The 21,647-nt window shown below is 46.9% G+C and overlaps 1 protein-coding gene across 6 annotated transcripts in view; it reads right to left on the bottom strand.

Annotated features, from left to right (window-relative positions):
• Positions 1-16,089: 16,089 nt before the first annotated feature.
• Positions 16,090-21,647, bottom strand: part of SPECC1 (sperm antigen with calponin homology and coiled-coil domains 1) — a 171,964-nt gene continuing 166,406 nt past the window's right edge. For 3 of the 6 annotated variants that reach the window (XM_073315156.2, XM_073315158.2, XM_073315157.2), the window contains exon 16: positions 20,901-20,974. In XM_073315156.2, coding sequence (XP_073171257.1) covers positions 20,973-20,974 — 2 coding nt within the window. In that variant the 3' untranslated portion in view covers positions 20,901-20,972. Of the gene's footprint in view, positions 20,975-21,647 lie in introns of all 6 variants that reach the window. The other 3 variants (XM_073315161.2, XM_073315160.2, XM_073315159.2) reach the window with 2 other exon arrangements.

Raw genomic sequence — 21,647 nt, 5'->3', positions numbered from 1 at the left:
ACTCAGCTACTCTGTGCACCTGACCCCTTCTCATGCCTCACTATGACTCTCTCATGGACCTCTCACCTGGCCTCAACTCAGGGCCGCAGCGCACGCCACCTTCCGCACTCTCGCCCCCAGCTGCAGAGAACCCACGAGGAGCTCCACTGAGATACCCAGCCACGTGCTGCAGAGGGGCTGTTTGGATATACACCCAGATATCACTAACAGGGGCACTCTATAAACACCCAGCACAAGCACTAGAGGTGGGACTCTGTCACCTCTGCTACAGACATGTTTGCCAAGGAGGGGAACACTTTGGGATGGAGGCAGCCTGTTGCTCTGTGTTTGTACAGCACCCGGCACAGTGGGATCATTGTCCATGACCATGGCTCCTCGGTGCTATGGTGATACAAACAACAATAGTAAAGCCAACAGTTTGCACTAACCACTGAATGATGCAATGAAGCAAGAGGGGCAGAAGCATGCAGTGAAGTGGGAGAGCCAAGGTCATCTCAGCTCCCCCTCACCCGGCCCCAGAAGTGCAAAGGGAGAAAGGAAATAGCAGACCCAGCGGCCCCTATACCTGGAGCACCAGGACGTCTGCCCTGACAGGTCCTTGATGTATTGACTTTGGTAACACTTTATTGTCCTGCCAATTAAACTGGAATTGGCTCTGTGGCCTTAAAGGGCCTTGTCACTCCAGACTGTTCTGTCTGGGCCCAAACAAAGCCTGTCTACTGGGTGTAGGAGAGACTCCATGGTGAAATTACCACCAGGGAAGGGAGGCTGGGAAATAAGAAAACACACCGAGGAATGGAAGGGGGCAGGGAAAGTTCCCATCTCCTCTCAGTGCAGGTGGCTTGGCAGGAAAGTCTTGTTTTGGAATGCAGGTTGTGACACAGCCCAGGAGATAGATCTGTTTACTACAATGGGCAAGGGTTGCCCTTACCCACCATGCTCTGCCAGTATGCCTCAGCACTGGCTAGAGCAATCCCCAACCTCTCGCCAGTCCTCAGCCTCTCTGCAGGGAGTGTGAGCTGGGGGACAATTAGTGCCACCTCTGAGGGCGTTTTTTGTGACAGGCACTAGGAACTGGACTAAGATCCATGAGTTTACGTCACAGAGGCCACTGCAGAGCAGCCGGCAGCATGCACTACTGACCCAGGCTGGATTTGAACCGGTGCTGAAGCACTTCTAGCTCAGCCCCGTTTTGAGTCCCCCGAGCCTGTCGGGTCCCCAGTGGCACAATTGGTTTGTTTCATGGGACAAGAGACAGTTGTGTCCTGGGTTTGTGCCTCTGGCATGATACAACCCAGAGACCTGCAGCAGGCATGCGAGCCTGGTCTAAACTGGGATTTCCCCAGCGTGTTCAGCACAGCACAGACATCATACAGCAGGTGAAGGGAGCACCAATCTTCCATGAGAAATCAGGGCGTGGGCAGGAGAAACAAGAACTCTGACTCCACCCCAACGTTTGTTGCCTAGACTGGTGTGCTGAGCATTAGCAAGTCAGCGATTCCAGATCGGCTTTCAAAGCCAGCACATCACGGAGGTGAATGGGGAAGGGTAAAGTTCTAGTGCTGTAGGCATTTCTCCAGAAGCTGGGAAAGCGACCAGAGCATCAGACTGTGGGGGCAACTGCAAGTACATCTACACTAGCACCCCCACAGCAGGCCCAGGCCTGCTAGCTCAGGCTCCCTGCACTGAAGTGTAGACTGGAGCCCGGCCTCTCGGACCCTTATAGGATCTCAGAGCCCGCACGTCTACATTTAAATTTTATAGCCCTGCAGCCTGAATCAGCTGACCCAGGCCAGCCATGGGGGTTTTACTGCATGTATCTCCACAGAGGACACTTCAGCGTGTGAACGGGAGGCTGGGAGATGGCAGCAGGCAGGAAAGGCTATAGAAAGATGACAAAATACATACAAGCAACAGAGCTCTGGTTTCTCAGTACCCCGCGCCACTGGCATATGATAAATGGATGCTCTCCAGGAGTTTAAAGCTCGTAACAAAACTGCTCAAAGGTGCATGTCTTGCAACTATCTAAGCTCTGGAAAATTTCAAAAACTTGCAAGTGACATTTTAAAGGTGGTATCATAAATCAGAGCAAAACCTTTCATCACAAGACTGAAAAACAGCATGACCAGCACAGAAATTAACTAAAAAGGAGGGAGCTTTGGCTGAGCGGATGCTGGTGGAATTTTTAGACCACGGTGAAGAAAGTTTTGACTTCTCCCTGCATTTGGTGATCCACATTGATGCCTTCCATGCTGCAGAACCATGTCTCTCTCCCAGGAGCCATTCACATGGAAGCTTCAGTTCGGGCAGGAGGAACTGCCATGATTTACCTGGTCTATACAGTCCCACCATGCTAAGGCCTGACCCTCGGCTCAGGATAGTGGCAAGGGTTCACTCGCAGATCCTATCACAGAACTAGGGCCCTTGTTGGACTTGGGTGGTACAGCCTGGTGCCCCAGAGAAATTCATTGGCAGTTCTTCTGCACTTAAGTTTCTAAGACTGGATAGGTTTCAGAGTAACAGCCGTGTTAGTCTGTATTCGCAAAAAGAAAAGGAGTACTTGTGGCACCTTAGAGACTAACCAATTTATTTGAGCATGAGCTTTCGTGAGCTACAGCTCACTTCATCGGATGCATGCCGTGGAAACTGCAGCAGACTTTATTTATACACAGAGAATATGAAAAAATACCTCCTCCCACCCCACTGTCCTGCTGGTAATAGCTTATCTAAAGTGATCATCAGGTAGGCCATTTCCAGCACAAATCCAGGTTTTCTCACCCTCCACCCCCCCACACAAATTCACTGTCCTGCTGGTGATAGCCCATCCAAAGTGACAACTCTTTACACAATGTGCATAATAATAAAGTTGGGCCATTTCCTGCACAAATCCAGGTTCTCTCACCCCCTCACCCCCCTCCCAAAAACCACACACACAAACTCACTATCCTGCTGGTAATAGCTCATCCAAAGTGACCATTCTCCGTACAATGTGCATAATTAAGGTGGGCCATTTCCAGCACAAATCCAGGTTCTCTCACATCCCCCCCACCCCCATACACACACAAACTCACTCTCCTGCTGGTAATAGCTCATCCAAACTGACCACTCTCCAAGTTTAAATCCAAGTTAAACCAGAACATCTGGGGGGGGGGGGGGGTAGGAAAAAACAAGAGGAAACAGGCTACCTTGCATAATGACTTAGCCACTCCCAGTCTCTATTTAAGCCTAAATTAATAGTATCCAATTTGCAAATGAATTCCAATTCAGCAGTTTCTCGCTGGAGTCTGGATTTGAAGTTTTTTTGTTTTAAGATAGCGACCTTCATGTCTGTGATTGCGTGACCAGAGAGATTGAAGTGTTCTCCGACTGGTTTATGAATGTTATAATTCTTGACATCTGATTTGTGTCCATTTATTCTTTTACGTAGAGACTGTCCAGTTTGACCAATGTATATGGCAGAGGGGCATTGCTGGCACATGATGGCATATATCACATTGGTGGATGTGCAGGTGAACGAGCCTCTGATAGTGTGGCTGATGTTATTAGGCCCTGTGATGGTGTCCCCTGAATAGATATGTGGGCACAATTGGCAACGGGCTTTGTTGCAAGGATAAGTTCCTGGGTTAGTGGTTCTGTTGTGTGGTATGTGGTTGTTGGTGAGTATTTGCTTCAGGTTGCGGGGCTGTCTGTAGGCAAGGACTGGCCTGTCTCCCAAGATTTGTGAGAGTGTTGGGTCATCCTTTAGGATAGGTTGTAGATCCTTAATAATGCGTTGGAGGGGTTTTAGTTGGGGGCTGAAGGTGACGGCTAGCGGCGTTCTGTTATTTTCTTTGTTAGGCCTGTCCTGTAGTAGGTAACTTCTGGGAACTCTTCTGGCTCTATCAATCTGTTTCTTTACTTCTGCAGGTGGGTATTGTAGTTGTAAGAAAGCTTGACAGAGATCTTGTAGGTGTTTGTCTCTGTCTGAGGGGTTGGAGCAAATGCGGTTGTATCGCAGAGCTTGGCTGTAGACGATGGATCGTGTGGTGTGGTCAGGGTGAAAGCTGGAGGCATGCAGGTAGGAATAGCGGTCAGTAGGTTTCCGGTATAGGGTGGTGTTTATGTGACCATTGTTTATTAGCACTGTAATGTCCAGGAAGTGGATCTCTTGTGTGGACTGGACCAGGCTGAGGTTGGTGGTGGGATGGAAATTGTTGAAATCATGGTGGAATTCCTCAAGGGCTTCTTTTCCATGGGTCCAGATGATGAAGATGTCATCAATATAGCGCAAGTAGAGTAGGGGCTTTAGGGGACGAGAGCTGAGGAAGCGTTGTTCTAAATCAGCCATAAAAATGTTGGCATACTGTGGGGCCATGCGGGTACCCATAGCAGTGCCGCTGATCTGAAGGTATACATTGTCCCCAAATGTGAAGTAGTTATGGGTAAGGACAAAGTCACAAAGTTCAGCTACCAGGTTAGCCGTGACAGTATTGGGGATAGTGTTCTTGACGGCTTGTAGTCCATCTTTGTGTGGAATGTTGGTGTAGAGGGCTTCTACATCCATAGTGGCCAGGATGGTGTTATCAGGAAGATCACTGATGGATTGAAGTTTCCTCAGGAAGTCAGTGGTGTCTCGAAGGTAGCTGGGAGTGCTGGTAGCGTAGGGCCTGAGGAGGGAGTCTACATAGCCAGACAATCCTGCTGTCAGGGTGCCAATGCCTGAGATGATGGGGCGCCCAGGATTTCCAGGTTTATGGATCTTGGGTAGTAGACAGAATATCCCAGGTCGGGGTTCCAGGGGTGTGTCTGCGCGGATTTGATCTTGTGCTTTTTCAGGAAGTTTCTTGAGCAAATGCTGTAGTTGCTTTTGGTAACTCTCAGTGGGATCAGAGGGTAATGGCTTGTAGAAACTCGTGTTGGAGAGCTGCCGAGCAGCCTCTTGTTCATATTCCGACCTATTCATGATGACAACAGCACCTCCTTTATCAGCCTTTTTGATTATGATGTCAGAGTTGTTTCTGAGGCTGTGGATGGCATTGCGTTCCGCATGGCTGAGGTTATGGGGCAAGTGATGCTGCTTTTCCACAATTTCAGCCCGTGCACGTCGGCGGAAGCACTCTATGTAGAAGTCCAGTCTGCTGTTTCGACCTTCAGGAGGAGTCCACCTAGAATCCCTCTTTCTGTAGTGTTGGTAGGGAGAACTCTGTGGATTAGTATGCTGTTCAGAGGTATTTTGGAAATATTCCTTGAGTCGGAGACGTCGAAAATAGGATTCTAGGTCACCATAGAACTGTATCATGTTCGTGGGGGTGGAGGGGCAGAAGGAGAGGCCCCGAGATAGAACAGCTGCTTCTGCTGGGCTGAGAGTATAGTTGGATAGGTTAACAATATTGCTAGGTGGGTTGAGGGAACCATTGCTGTGGCCCCTTGTAGCATGTAGTAGTTTAGAAAGTTTAGTGTCCTTTTTCTTTTGTAGAGAAGCAAAGTGTGCATTGTAAATGGCTTGTCTAGTTTTAATAAAATCCAGCCACGAGGAAGCTTGTGGGGAAGGTTGGTTTTTTATGAGAGTATCCAGTTCTGAGAGCTCATTCTTAATCTTTCCCTGTTTGCTGTAGAGGATGTTGATCAGGTGGTTCCGCAGTTTCTTTGAGAGCGTGTGGCACAAGCTGTCAGCATAGTCTGTGTGGTATGATGTCAAGAATTATAACATTCATAAACCAGTCGGAGAACACTTCAATCTCTCTGGTCACGCGATCACAGACATGAAGGTCGCTATCTTAAAACAAAAAAACTTCAAATCCAGACTCCAGCGAGAAACTGCTGAATTGGAATTCATTTGCAAATTGGATACTATTAATTTAGGCTTAAATAGAGACTGGGAGTGGCTAAGTCATTATGCAAGGTAGCCTGTTTCCTCTTGTTTTTTCCTACCCCCCCCCCCCCCCCAGATGTTCTGGTTTAACTTGGATTTAAACTTGAAGAGTGGTCAGTTTGGATGAGCTATTACCAGCAGGAGAGTGAGTTTGTGTGTGTATGGGGGTGGGGGGGATGTGAGAAAACCTGGATTTGTGCAGGAAATAGCCCAACTTGATTGTCATGCACATTGTGTAAAGAGTTGTCACTTTGGATGGGCTATCACCAGCAGGAGAGTGAATTTGTGTGGGGGGGTGGAGGGTGAGAAAACCTGGATTTGTGCTGGAAATGGCCCACCTGATGATCACTTTAGATAAGCTATTACCAGCAGGACAGTGGGGTGGGAGGAGGTATTTTTTCATATTCTCTGTGTATAAATAAAGTCTGCTGCAGTTTCCACGGCATGCATCTGATGAAGTGAGCTGTAGCTCACGAAAGCTTATGCTCAAATAAATTGGTTAGTCTCTAAGGTGCCACAAGTCCTCCTTTTCTTTTTAAGACTGGATAGAGAGCTAGGCAGCTAGGTTTGCAGTTTAAACAGTTGGAGGTCCTTTCACTCACAGCTAGAGCTATTTCCTGGCCAAAACCTTTACAACTTCATGACCTTAAGAAAAGTAGCTGAATGCCTGCTCGAGAAAGGTGACTCAGAACTTCATTTTCAGTCCACCCCACACAGCAGGAATAAAGAGAAGCATTTCTGCACCTTGCCACACCCTGGCAGTGAGAAAAGTATGCTTGTACCCCACACTCAAGGGTGTTTGAAAAAAAGTGACAATTGGATTTTCAAATGGATGCAATGAGGGGAGTTTGAATTATTTTTGCAACCCAAGTACTGTTTGTTTATAATTCTGTTCAAATTCTAAAGGAGACAGATGGCATTAATATCCCTTGGGAGTTTCTCCAAACAAATGGGGCCCAGACCCTTTGAAGCCAAAGGCTTTGGTCTGGAGGGTCCCTCCTTTCCCAACATGCTGGTAAGGACCAAAAGATGAGAAACAATCACAGAGTTTTCCTGATTTAGGTATTGTGGCCCTCACCACCATAGTGTGCATTCATCAGACTCTCTAATGTACTGAGCCTCATCACACCCCTGTAAGGCAAGGCAGGGCTGTAATCCCCATTTGACACATGAGAAACTGAGGCACAAAGAGACAAAGTGACATGCCCAAGGTCACACAGGGAGTCTGTGGCAGAGCAGGGGATTGAACCTGGGTCTCCCAAGTATCAGGCTAGCAATGCCCTGGACTACGTGTCCTGTCTTTGGCTAGTCCCCTTTCGCAAGTGGGCCCACTAAAGGTTAAAGGGGAGCTTGGATTCAGTGAATTCCGTAAATGCAGGGTAGATGTGCAAAATTTGGCTCCCTTCAGATATGCCAAGCAAACATGGACGAAAGGTCCTATCACACACGTACCCCACGCTAGCTAACACTTGTTGGATTTACACTAAATCTACTGGACCAAGTGCTATTGACACAGCCTCTTCCAGTGATCCTCCAACAGAGAGAGAGAGGAGATTGTGTTCTATGTTTGGACAGTGCCTGACACAGGCCCATGACTAGGGCCCCTAGGTGCTATGGTAATACAAACACTACATAACAACAGCAGGTCCTTCACACATTGTGAGATCTCTCCTCCTATATGTCACCCAGTTATCAAACAGCCCCGTTCACCCTCCAGATCCACCGGCATGAGTTCTGTATACAAACTGGCCATTAAACCCTTGGAGCCCAAGAACCAAGATAGCGTTGGGCTGGTTTCCACTCTTGTAAGAGTTCTTCCTTAAACTGTCCATCATGGGTGGCAGGTGTGAGATGGCTTAATTGCAGATAAGGGAACAAATGGACCCTGGGCTACTTTACACAGTAGCAGGCTATTTATTATTACTAGCCCCTTTGCCAGCTTCAGACTGAAATCTCTTCCCTTTCTCCTCTGGCTCAGAGGTGTCCCTGCGATTGCTCCTTGGGCTGAGCTGCGCACAGGATTTGATTACTGGTGGACTGCATGCACTGGATTGTTATAGCAGGACGACTTGTGGGCAATGGGCCACACACTACTTTTTATTAGAGGGCTGCTCCCAAGTGAAGAAGGCTATGCTCATCCATTTGCTTATGGCTGGTTGCTCCTGCAACTGTGCACAGACTGGCTTGTTATTGTACGGTCCTCAGCTTGCTTTGATTTTAGGGTTTGGGAGTAAAATAATTGAGGCATTTATATTCAAACCAAACCAAACCAGAAATCAATACACGGTCCATAAATGCAGCCATAAGAATAAGCATAGGTATGCTACTGGAACAGGCTGGCAGGGTCTACTTCAAACCCTCTTGCCCCTAGCAGATCCAGCTGGGAAATGTTAAGTGTGTTCTGCTGACTCACTGAGCCAGGGAGCTCAGTGTCTCTCCTGGATTTAAGGGACATGAGAGTGGTGAGAGAGAGAGAGAGAGGATTTAGGAGGTGGGCTGAGCAATCTGCAGGGAGGAACCTTAGAAGCAGCCCAAGATGGGCCAAAGGTTTGAACTGACCTTATTGTTTTCTTTGTTAATAAAGCTAAGCTCCTGGAAAGGGGTGATTCTTGACTGTGTGTGCAGAGCATGCTGGGAGAGACGCCTCCCCACAGCCGCCTTTCAGCACTCCTAGCTCCACATGCTGAAACCCTCGTGTATAATAGGGGCAAAAGAGAAAGCTGTAGGTGGTTTTTCTCGGCATAGAAAAACCTCCTGCTCTGTCATGTGACCTGGAGTTAGTCATGTCGGGCAACCGCAAAGCTTTGGCTGCCAGATTCTGAACTTAGTGGGTGGGCAGGTCTCAGCTTCAGCAGGTGGCTGCTTTCAATGCTGCTCGTGCTGCCTTGTGCTTCTCCACCAGCTGCACTGGTGGGACCCACCTTTCAACGCGCTGTGGTAATGCCACTGCCCTCGGAGCTGCAACCTCACCCCTGCCTCCCAAGTTACTGCAACAATATCAGGGGGGCCCCCAACCCCCCGAGTCAGAGCTTGAGCAGCCTGGTTCGTGCCTTTCCATTCAGCTGTAGCAGTAACGGTTACCCTGTGAGCTACTCCTGCAGACTGAGCTTTCAGTCACCAACCCCTTGCTGGGACTCTCACAACCACACTGCAAGGTTACATGTCACTATTAATAGTTATAGAACCACAGCATCCAAAGGTCACAAATGGGATTGGTGCTGGGTGCTGTACAAAACCCATAACAACAAAACCAGTCCCTTCGCTCCAGATGGAGACATGTCATGATGCCCATTTTCAATCCTGAAATCATGCATCTGTGGATCAAGACACAGAGCTATTTCTACCATGGCAACGCTATATACAAAGTAAGCTTCCTGCTGCCTGAGTCATGGCAAGTGGTATGCAAAGTTGGTGTTCATAAAGCCAGAAATCAGAGTGAGTTGTGACTCGATGCATAAGCATCCCTGAATGTTTGAACTGATTATAGAATGCAGGACTCGGATGCTTTCTAGTGGCCAAACAAAGCAGAATATGGTACTTGTGCCTTTTGATTCACTAGGGCAACTTCTCAACCAATACTCACCAGCAGCTGCTTCTTGTTAAAATGTCACCCTCAGTATTAGTCAGAGCCTTATAAATAAAAGATATAAACTTGTTACCTTATGGCCATTGGTAATACTGGCAGCTCACAACAGGGATAATCAGAACTCAGGCTTCAGGGTGGAAGCTGATCGCGGCAGGGATCAGGAAGGAACTGCTTCCTGTGTACTCCAGCTTGCAGACCATTTCTTATCTCCTGAGCCATGTGCTGTCTGAAAAGGCAAAATACAAACAAGGCCATCTTGCATGACAGCATAAAAGGAAGTCCCACCCCCTACAGAAAAAAATCCAGGAGTGACCCTGTTTGTGTTGGCCAGTCAGACTGAGAGTCACTTCCCATAGGTCTCTGAGCATTGTGCATCCTGGAGTGTCAGGATTCAGAATGGCAGGCCTGACTGGCTAGGCAACAGTCTGAAAGCCTTGTTCTCGGGGCCCCCTTCTGCCTGGGCAGAGGTAGCCTCGAGGCAGAGCAGCGCGATTAATGACTAACTGGAGCCAAGAGGGAAGAACTCAGAGCTGGGGAATCAGTAACTCAGTATGAACCAGGCCCTGAACCCCAAGCCCGTTCCTTCCTGGAATTCCAGCACGCAAAGCGAGGCCCATGCAGTAGAATTGTTAGCTTTCTTCCCCACAAACACAGACCCTCCTCAGCGGCACCAGGGCTGAGAATTCACAGTCGTGTGCCCTCCCCGAGGACCTTCTGTCCACAGCTCTCATAGCACTTCGCAAACGCACAAGCCCCCCACCCCACCCAGAGTGAGGCTGGGAGAGCTGCAAAGCAGAGCCAGCGAGAGCTGCTAGCCAGTCAGGGCAGAAGCAGCCAAAGCAGGGACCCTTGGTCCTTTGTGGTACGTCTACACAGGCATAAAAGACCCGTGGTGCAGCCGCAGCTGGTCTAGGTCAGCTGACTCGGGCTATAGGGCTAAAAATTGCTGTCTAGGCATTCAGGCTCGCGCTGGAGCCTGGCCTCTGGGACCTGCCACCCTCATGGGGTACCAGTACTCAGGTTCCAACCCAAGCTCCAATGTCTGTACAGTGATTTTTTCCAACCCCAGAGCCCAAGCTCTGCAAGCTGATCCAGGCCAGCCATGCGATTTTGATCTCTGTGTAGACACTAAGGAGTCTGTGGCGCCTTCAAGGATGCATGCTGAGAATGGGCTGAATCAGGGGTCACTCTAGAAGGGCTGAGAAGCTCCACTCACAAATTCAGATTTTCCCAGCACATGAATATGAGTGAGTGGAATATATCGCATGGCGGACTAATGCAGTGCCAGGGCAGCATAGCCTAGTCAGCATCTAGGCTATTTACTTCTGAAATGGAAGTGCCAGCCATGGTGGTAACAGAGACTTCTGCTTCAGAACTGGTGCAAAACCTGTTATCTAAGGGGTAGCAGAGCACTGCATGGGGATTACTTTAACATTTACAGAGAGCGCGTGACTGAATCCCTTTGACTCCATGATGAAAACGGAATCCACCTTGTCTCCATTTCTGTGGCAGTTCCCTAGCTCCCAGTACGCTCTGCCAACTGCCCACCAAAGTAGAGCATAATGAACCATAGCAAAATCATCAGTAAAAGGTCATGTAAATAGTTTGAGCCAAGCAGCACAGAGTGTGTGTCTACTGTAACACTCTAAACATTTTGTTTCATGACCTGCTGTTTGCCTGAATCTAGAGGAATACATTGCAACAACATGACTTTGTGTTTGATAGCAATTACCACCTAAGCCTAGGTTACAATGATAGAATTTAAGCAGCCATGAACTGTCAGGTCCAGTTGTTTGTTTCCTTTAAAAAAAAAATGCTAACAAGAATGCTGCATCTTGTGGCATCTCTGTATCCCAGAGAGAGAGAGTGACAGCTAGCTCTGCAACAGCTTAGGAATGGAACAGGTTGGGAATGGAATCTAGTCTCAACATGTGGTTGCAAAAATTCCTCAAAGGGCTGCTTTGCAGAGTACAGAAAAGATCTTGGTGTATCCAAACTCCTGCCATGGCCCAGAGCTCAGATCCCAGCCCTGACATGATATAGCTGGGAGCTGTTGGGACATTCTGGATAATGATATGGAAATGAGCAAACACCGTTTCTCAAAGATCTGCTCACATCTGTGTACCTAAGTTGTACGTGTGGTTACTATAACTTGTAGGCAGAGGTAGCCAATTTTATACCCCAGTGGTTATTTGCATATGTAAATACCTATTCTGGAACAATCATGGTATGTATGCAAATGAGGCACACAATTGTACACAAACTTGAAAATCAAGTTCCAAGCATCTCCTTTTGCTTTAGAATTTCCACCTCCAACAAAGCTACAAGTGGGAATTACAGCTAGATTACAGCCGGCTGTGCAACATGGACGTGGGTTTCACCTGTAGAACTCATCACTACTGGTAAACCAGCCTGGCCTGGGACTTATTAACTATTTGTACTATAAGCATGTCTACAGGATCCAGCTAACAGTGGGGCTACATTGTGGTAGGGCCTGTACAAACTCATAGCAAGTAACAGCGCTTGTCCCAAACACCTTACATCTAAAAAGACAAGACAAAGGGTGGGAGGAAAGGATACACAGCATGTAAGAGGAGGATTGGGAATTTAGGTAGAAAGTGGTTGAATGCCTTGTCCAAAGCCACAGAGGGAATGAATCCAGGTGTCTAGAGTCCTAGTCTAGGGCTTTCACTACAAGACCATTCCTCCTCTCTGGTGAAGATGAGAATTCTAACTTGCAAAGCACAAAGGAAAGACCCCAATGCAGCCATCCCCCCACCTCTTGAAAAGCCCGCAGCTCAGATATCAACAAAACCTTGAGAATCACTGCTTCCTGCACGCCAAGGCAGCTGGGATTCTCATCAGAGCTTCTGTTAGCACATTGCTGCTGACTCCCTGTCCATGCCCACTATCAGAACCAGGAGTCAATTTGTAAGCAGCATGGAATCCTGTTGCATGCCTTGGACCAGTGATCTCTGGGGAAACCATGGAAGAAGCGGTCTGCAACAGAATGCTGGGACCAATGGTCCCTGAATTAATTGGAACAAACCTTCAAAACAAAACCTGGCAGCAGTTTGGAAACATAGAAGCTGCAGTTGGCCATTTGCAGTTAGGCATGTTATATCTAGGAGATAATCTGTCCCAATCAGATGAGAACATCAAAGCAGTGTTTTTCCCTATAATGACATTGCTGCAGGGAAGGTTCAGCCCAGCTTTCCACTAATTCCCTGTTTTCAGTGGTTAGAATGTAGCCTTAAAAATCTGGAGCTTAAATGTGACACACAGCTAAGAACAGACAAACCAGTTTGGATTGTGAGAGTAGCATCTCCCTCCCCATGAACCTTCAGCTCCACAACTGAACTCAAACCTCTTTGGGAGGTTGGAAAAGATTCAGTTGCTTAACTGTTTCTCTCATGATTTTTCATTTTCTTGGCTTTCTCAGCAATTTTGGCTGGCTCCAGAAATGCACCATGCAATAGGGAGTGCCTTTTCATCCAGGGGTTTCTGTGACCTGACTGGAAGCAGAAAGTACTGGAAATAGGGAGAGAATTTTTTGAGATTTTCAGCCCAGTTTTGCTAAACCAAGAGGTGGGAAGAAGCAGCCACGCGTTTTGAGTATATCCCCACAATGAATCATATCTCAGAACCTGTGGACATTCATCCAGCTGCGGCACAGTATCCTAGAGGCTGGATTCCTCAGAAGTAAGATGGGCTTCTGTAGCTCTGTCTGCAGATAGGACAATACTAGCATGATAAAAAGGAAGGTGCAGTAGGGATTGGAGTCTGCATTTTAGACATTTGTGCTGGCAGGAACCGCTCCTTTCCTCCACTGCATGGCTTTTATTTTAAATGTTTACACCCAGTGGCATTCAGATTTTGGTCAGTGGGATTCTGCTTTTTGTCCTCTTGTCTGAGAGCACAACCATGTCTTGCATTCCAGCTTTGCACACAATCAGGCGATTGCACCGCATCCAAAGCTATTGAGAGAAATTGAGAGCACAGAGAAAAAGCCAAGTGATTGGGACAGACGGGAGCAACTATCCATGCCAAGATCTTGGCCTTGGCTCTCATCATGCGCATGGAAAGGGCAGTTTCCTTTCACCATACACCCTTAGATCACATCAATCTGCCACCCACCATGAAAGGGTTTTAAAGTCAAAGCCAGTTTTAATTTTCCTGGGTGTACCACCATTCAGTGGAAGATGCCTAAACTGCAAGATAGGGGCAGATGCCTGGTACTAGTCCTAGAGTTGCCATGTAGCTACAGTCTGGGAGTTGCCATGTGGAAAGAAGGCTAGTATTAGAGCTGGACACGGCCATGTCTACAGGATTCTGGAGCCCCCTGTTTTGTACTGTTGTGCAAAAAGCATGAGGCTTGTGAAGGGCTGACAGACATGCTGTTCTAGTGGTTAGGCAGATACCCTGCTCAGTCTCTGCATAATCTACGTTTATTGCTTCCTGTAGCTATATGGCTGCTGGAGAGCATTTCCAGTACCAGGTATCAGCTACAGAACACTGCCTAGGAGTATGAATAGGATGTTATAACATCATGTGTAGATTCAAAATATTTGAGCCTCCACCCATCCCCATCAACTCCTCACAGCACCTACCTTCCAGTCCCTACACAGATCCAGAGTCTCATCAATCTATGTCAAAGAAACAACAATCATCATCACCATATATACCACATGGCTCTTACCTGTTATTGTACCTGGAGGTGCCCTAGAATAGATTACACAGTGCTTTTCTTCTTCACGACCCCATGCAAACATTAATCCTCACAACACCCCCCCCACCCCCCCGAGAGAGATATTATCTTCATTTTATAAATGGGGAGACAGAGGCAGAGCAGTTAAGCGACTTCTCCTTGGCCACAGAAGGAATCAGTGGTGGGGCTGGCATTAGAACGTAGAAGTTCCTGGGTCCTAGAACTGAGCTCAGGTCACACTTCTCTTGTTCCTCAGACTCAACTCTGCTATCACTGGAACAGAGCAATTGTCTGTCAATCTTACAGGAGCGCCCAGCCCAGACACAGGGCTATCAATTTTTCTCAGACATTGCTTCCATTAGAATGGAACCCCCAGGCAGACTCATAAAGAAGATGTGTTCGTGTACATAGAACACCATGACCAGATGCCATCAGAAAAAAAAAAGATTTATTAGAAATAGTACACAGATTTTGCATTGTATCTTTTAATAGTGTTAATCTTTAAATACATCTGTAAGAGCATGTCCAAATCTGACAATGCCTAGTATATACATTCTAGTGTGCTCTTTGTATAAATTAGATCATGGATGTAACAACTGTATCCAATGGACAGAGCTAAAATTACTTGACTATTAGAGATGGTTCTTCTATTTGGCAAAATTCTAGTCTGGGTCTAAACCAATAAAAATGCTGTGCCCAGCACTGCCCTGTGAAAATTGGCACACGTGCAAGTGAAAAATGAAGAGATCACCGGCTGTGAAAAATGTTAATGGTGGGTAGATTGCTGCCTGGACTCTACACTGTGTAGGTGGCTGAGCCTAAATAGCACTAGAGTTGGTGGAAAGCAATTCCGATTTGGAAAGGTAGACGCTATTGCCAACTGTGTGAAATGTCTTAACGCTTGTAACCCGAGTCCTGTTAGGCAGCAAGCTCTCTCTTGACAGGAACGCGCAGGGTCTTATCCTCCATAGACGGCATTTCAGACACATGGAATGGCTTTGCAAACAGTGGGCCTCCCTGGACATTTGCTGAAGGAAGCTTTAGTACCATGACCAGGGAAAGCTGAGAAAGGTACAAAATCTGTAATTAAATGAGCCAACTTCTCTCCGGTTCTTACCGACTAGAAAGTGAGAAAAAGGCAGTCACTGAAACTAAGGCTAGATTTAGGGTACCCATGGGGGTCACAAATCAAACAGAGGCGACCTATGGGTTGCCCCTGCAATGTGGTGGCATTCCTATACTGACAAAACCACCAACAGCAGGAAGGAGGTTTGAGGCAAAGAAGATATGGCAGCTCCCATCAACTTTTCAAGAACTGCTAAAACCTGCCGAAGGAAGCAGGAATGGGTGTAGCTTGCGGGGAGGAACCTGGAAAGTCAAATTGCATTCCCAGAAAATCAGCCTGCAAAGCAAGCAGCACAGGGGACCAATCTGTTCTCCTGCTCTGTTCAGCTGCCTTTCATAAGCAGAGAAAAAGAAGCCAGTTCTGCCGTGGCCCCCTTCGAGTTTCTTTGAATGTCACCGGCTTTGGGAGTTCAGAGCAGAAATCTGGCAAAGCCGGTGACATTCAAAGAAACTCGAAGGGGGCCACGGCAGAACTGGCTTCTTTTTCTCTGCTTACGAAAGGCAGCTGAACAGAGCAGGATAGCATGATGGTAGTGATAACTAAAAGGACAGACCACACGCTGACAGCTGAAAGAAATTCCAGACATCAAGACTTCTGAGGCCTCTACTATCTCACACAGACCCAAACACTTCTGCCCTTTCTCTTTCACACATCCTGTACATTCACTCAGCTTGTGCATGTCTTCTGAAACAGCACATCAACTTCACTATAAATCCTCTCCTTCCCAGAGGCCCAGGCCCTGGGCTGGCTTCCCAACCCCCTCTTCCACCCCATGGCTCATCTCTGCCTTCCCCTCCCATGACATGAAATACTTCGTGCTTTCTATGTGGGATCAGTGACTTTGTGAGTCAGATCCTATACTTTCCAGCCACTTTGTTTCCTCTCTTTCCTAGTAGCCATTGTGCAACAGCTACACAATGCGATCCCTTCAGCCAAGGCTCCTGGAACTGCAGCTCAACTGTCCTCTTCCCCACCTTCGTCAAGAGCTAAGCCAAAGTCAGCAGTTAGGATTGACTTACATGTCTAGGGACCTGCTAAAACTAACTAGGCACATGCAGATGTGCACAAGTGCAAAAGAGTGAGCATCATATATCTGGGGAGCATACAGTGTGGTATAAAGGTTTCATCAGCGCAAGTTGGGAATGGTACTTTCCTCTGAAGAGGTAAAGCCACATGGGAGTTATGCAGAGCATGACTAACTCCTGCTGATAAAAACCTTTATCCAAACCCACACCACCAGGCATTCTGTATAGGACTATTCTAAGCATGTGTTAGAGGCTTCTCCAAAATGCGACTGGGCTATTTCTTAAAGCCAGGAGCCTGAGTTAGCAAGGCCTAAATGTTCAAAAGCAACTAGGAGTCTTAGGAGCCCCAATTTCTGGGTCCCCACTTCAAGACACCTTAGAAAGGGCTCGTTTTCAGAGGGTAGATGCTCAGCACTTCCTGAAAATCAGGCCAGTTCCAAGTGTCTCATCTTAGACACGCAAAAATGGAGGCACCTCAAATCACTAGTAACTTTGAAAATAGAAGCCCAGGATTGAAGCTGTGCAAAGCTCAGGGAGATAGAAAACTTAAAGCTATCACATGTAAAAACTGCTCAAATGACCTAAAAGAGCTTTCTAGACCTAGAAATGTCAGGACTTCAGAGATGGATTTTTTGGGACTTCTCATGCCTGGAAGGGAGCCCTAGGTCCTAGTGAGAAGCTAGGAATCTCCCCTCTCCAGTGGCAAAAGACTACAATTGCTAGCCTTCAGGGCTCAACAATATTTTAGAAGAGTGATGCCTTCATCTATAGAAGGCCAGGCGCTGGCCCAGGCCAGAATCCTACCTTGTCCTGGGCATGGAGCTCTGGTATTTTTGGGGAGAGGGAATTCCAAAGCCACAAGGAGCCTGAGAAAACATTTCCCTGGCAAGTTGCTTGGAAAAAACAAAACCAAACCCACAGCAACCATCTGAAGCTGTTGAAGGATTTGGAATGTTAGAATCAATTTTGCGGCTATGGATTAGAATAAATGCTCGAATAAGTCTCAGGGCAAGTGCTGCTGTCATCACTCCACAATAGATGTGTTTATCACCTGTCTGTGCAGTTTCTCACAGGCAGCACGGGCACTTCTGGCCAGTGTGGGTTAAAACTACCTTTTTGGAAAGAGGATTTCTGGCTCTAATGTGCTGTCTGGAGTCTGGGAATGAAAACTGTGCTGCCATTGTTCTCACTTCTTCACGAACCTCATTCAAAACCCACTGAAGCCAAGAGAAGCCCTTCTGTTGACTTCAGGGGGCTTGGGTTACACCCCCCTGAGAGAATATGAACTATGCTTCGGGGAGGGCAGAGCGAGGGAATAAGAGGAACCTGCTGCATCCATACAGGAGTGGAATACCACAGTATGGAGCCCTTCACAAGTGAATATTTCTTACCAACCAACTTCAGAGTTACACTTCTGCACCCTCTTATGAAAGCATAACTGGAGACCCAAATCGAAGCTTTTAAAATGGCTAAATCAGTACATTCCATGTACTCTAAGGCCACCAAATTCAACTATGCAACACACTTGAAAAGGAATTTAACCTAGACATTTAAATTAAAAGGAAAACAACTTCAGTTTGGGAATACCCTGCAATGATGCTCAGTCCAACTGGGACTCTGGGCAGCACCCACAGCCTGGAAAGCTACATGAGCACACCCACGAAGTGTCAGGAGCTTGAGTTAAGTTTGTCCACTTCTTGTTCCTGTTATAAGGACTCTCACAAGTCTCTTGGAGACTTTCATTCCTCATGCCTTTCATGAAAGATAGTTATAAACTGGACTTGTCACCTCCTCTGTTCAGTTTGCTCATTGGCCAGGGCCATTCCTCTCCCCCACACACCCCTCCCCCAATCCTGACTACATCATTAAGGAGAAACAAATTGAGCAACAACAAATACATTTAAGAGATTAAAGTCTCCCTTTTTGACACTGTTCCAAAGCTTGCAGCCTCTATCAGGACCTAGATTCAACTGTTGCTGGCTTAGTCTCCTTCTGCTGAGACAGCTGGCAACAAAACAGACATCCAGTCCCATGACAACAATCGTAAGAATTACAGGAAATGACAGAAATAGACCCCCATCTTGGAACAATCTTAAAACTGGGATGTTTTAGGCCTCCTTGCCAATACAGTCCAGGCATAACATAATCAGCCCCTCCTCTCCCTCAGGATTAGTCCAACTGCTTAAGTTCTGTCCTTGCTTCAGATCCAGATAAATGCACTTGCTGTGTTGCTGAATGTACCAGGTAGGTTGCACCTACTGGGCTGCTGAGTCTGTTACGTGCCTCCCAGTAGTTATTTGATTTCAAAAGGTGATAGCAAGTGTGGTGGGTGACCAGCACTTAAGACCTCCTGAACATACCAACCTCTCACCCTCAGTACATGCAGGGAGTGAGTTCTGCAAAGGATCAGACTTTTAAACTAGCCTATTCCAGGAACAGGAGCACCTCACATACCTGGATGCTTCCTATAGATTTTGCATGGGACTGAGCTGTGCCGTCTGAGCACTACCCTTTAGGTGAATTCATGGCCAAGTGGTCTGACTTCCCCTTGGGTGCAGGGTCTACATGACAGCAGCCTGACCCTTCCCTTCTCTCCTCCCAGCTCTTGGAAAGCTGCCTTGGGCACTGTAGTAGCACCAGAACCACATCCATTTACGGACAAAGCTCATGGAAAGAAGGGCTTAAATTAGAGATATTTAGGAAAAACCAACAAGATCCAAATTCTAAATGTAAATCCAAGGCTGGGGATTAACATTTATCACTAGGGAAGAACTTAAGTTTTTTAAAATGAGAAACCCAAGGTTTGAAATGTGCTGCTTGTGGACTCTAGCATTGTATCAAGCAACCAAAGCACCTTGATGGGAGACAACAGCAAGTGAGTGCAGGGCACTTGCAAAGCATCAGAAAGCTGAAAACACCCAGCTTCTCCATTGAAAACACCTGTTTCTGCCTCACTAGAGCAGTGAGTTAGAACAGGGAGCACACTCTGTTCCCTTAGGTAAGGGAGGAGAATGACCCCTAGCTGCAGGTGATTAATATTCATGAGGCATCAGGACTGGGCCACAAGGTTAAACATTGTAAGTAAACAACCATTTTCTTTTATCAGCACAATGTGGGTAGATCACACACAAAGAGCACATTCTGAGAGACCATCTGAGAGCAAATGGCTTACCCGGCCTGCCTTTGACTTCCTTTGTTCCAAGGGGTTCTTACTGCTTCTCACTAGCTCTGAAGATTCAAGTTTATGGGGCCAAATACAAAGAGGCATGTACAGTGACAAATTAAACACTGCCTTATGCCAGGAGATATCAGCAGGATCGCTGGGATCCCATAGGCTTAGCTCTGGCTTCAGTGACAGAATGAAGAGTTGCCAGCTATATTCGCTGTAACTTACGGAATACAGTTGCATGTTACTATTGGTATTAATCTCTTGTGTGTTCTTTGACACAGTAACCTCAAGTCTAAACATACAGTAATAACCTATGCACTTCACTTCACTGCCCAGGACACAGCTAACAAGGCCTTCTGGGTAGTAAGTAACAAGTATTTACACATTCTTGCAGATTACTCAGGAACAACCTGGAGTAATGAGTTTACTCTACCCAAACCTGCCGCAAACGTGTAGCTCGGAGAGATCACAGGTTACTCAGGTTTAACAAGTCACTGCCTGGTTATTTGTGCCTTGTGTAATAAAACTAACTAGTTGCATTTGCAGCACTACAGAAATAACTGTAATAACCGGCGCAGTCAGCTGGCATGTATCAGGGTTCTGGCTCCCTACAAGGTTGATCACTGAAGCAATGGGGTGATTTTTCTCACAAATCAAAGCAGTGACCTTTGTTCGACCAGGAACGGAGTCACCGCACCTACTGGTTCCCTTTTGTACCTCTATGGCTGACTGGTGATAGCACATGTGATGGCCTCTGAGTCAGAAAAAGATCCTGTTGCAGACCCTGCAGACTGACCTAAGTCAGGCAACCTAGTGTGTCTGTTTGTCTTCGTGTGCCAGAATAAGTCAATCTCCAGAAGCGTGAGGCTCTACACGCACTTGTGTGTGTGTGTGTATCTGTCTTGATGCGTATATATAAAACATATGGGGAAAGGAGGGGAGAGAGGGACTCACTTGTGTGTTAGAGGAGCACTGTTGTCAACTGGCTCATTAACAATACTCTGCCAGCATCCCTTGAGTGCCAGCATTACTTGAGGCACTGATTTACAAAGTACATGTTGCATTCACTTCGTTCTGTGGCAAGTCTCCAGCTGGCAGAGTCTGATTTGAAAGGCAATCATTATCAAGCACAAGGGCATCATCTTCAGAAATATCCCACAATGGCAGAAAACCCTTTGTAGTTTCCATATTGAAATAAACTTACTACTGTATTTGGTTTGTAAAGGTAGACAATGGATTTTTATTTGGTTGCAGTCCGAGGTTACTGAGATGTGATCAGAATTGTGGAAGAGCTTTCCTTGCAACCTAGGAGCCTCGGTTGGCTCATGGAATAGAAAAGAGGTGATTTTTAAAGTGATCAAGTGCTTCCGTGGCATTCTTCAGTCTCTTCCTCACTTCTGCCCACCTTCTGCTCTGGGCTCAGGTCTCAAAGTACTTGTAAATCTGGGCCACGTACTGCATCACGCTCTGCCAGTCTGGCCGGTCTGTGTACATCATCTCACTGAGTTCCTGCACAGGACACAGAGAGGGTTAGCAAGGGGGAAAGAGTTTAAGGGTAACACTGGGTTTGGGGTCCTGAAACATGCGTTTTCCTTTTCAGCGACGGTCTGTTGTGTGGGCCACACCCCATTGCAGAGATACATGCAAAACAAAAAAATCTTGCCATGGCACTGATCTCCAAGGAACAACATGGGCTGATTGGAAAAGAGACCTATTGCAGCAAACTAAATGTGTCTCTCAGCTTGTGAGGCATGGAGTCCCCTGAATAAAGAAATTACAAGCTGCCAACACAAAGTACAAGCAGCTGAATACAAAATACAATGTACAGCCACTAGAATTCAGGGTAAGAGGAAGACTAAAGATCCCTAAGAAGACTCTTGTAATGAAGATAATTTATACAGTGCTCCCTCCCTCACCTCACCAGAGTGCCTGGGATACTTTAGAGCAGATAAGAAACCAATGATATTATAATGAACCTAACAGAATAAGTATTTCTCTTTCTGTACAAGCAAGTTAGGCAATGACAGAGTCTTGCTGATCTGTGTCAAGGGAGCAAGGCCATTGACTGCTGGAGAGCTAAGCACCCGCTCCTACAAGTTACGTATACCTCCAAGTATTTTCAGATTTTACAGTCACCACATATTGTGTCTTCACTAGGTTACTTCTTATCTCCCTAGGTCCC

This window comes from Lepidochelys kempii, chromosome 17 (assembly GCF_965140285.1).
Source record: "Lepidochelys kempii isolate rLepKem1 chromosome 17, rLepKem1.hap1, whole genome shotgun sequence".
In the NCBI taxonomy this organism is placed as follows: domain Eukaryota; kingdom Metazoa; phylum Chordata; order Testudines; family Cheloniidae; genus Lepidochelys; species Lepidochelys kempii.
This window is presented reverse-complemented; position numbering and strand designations above follow the sequence as displayed.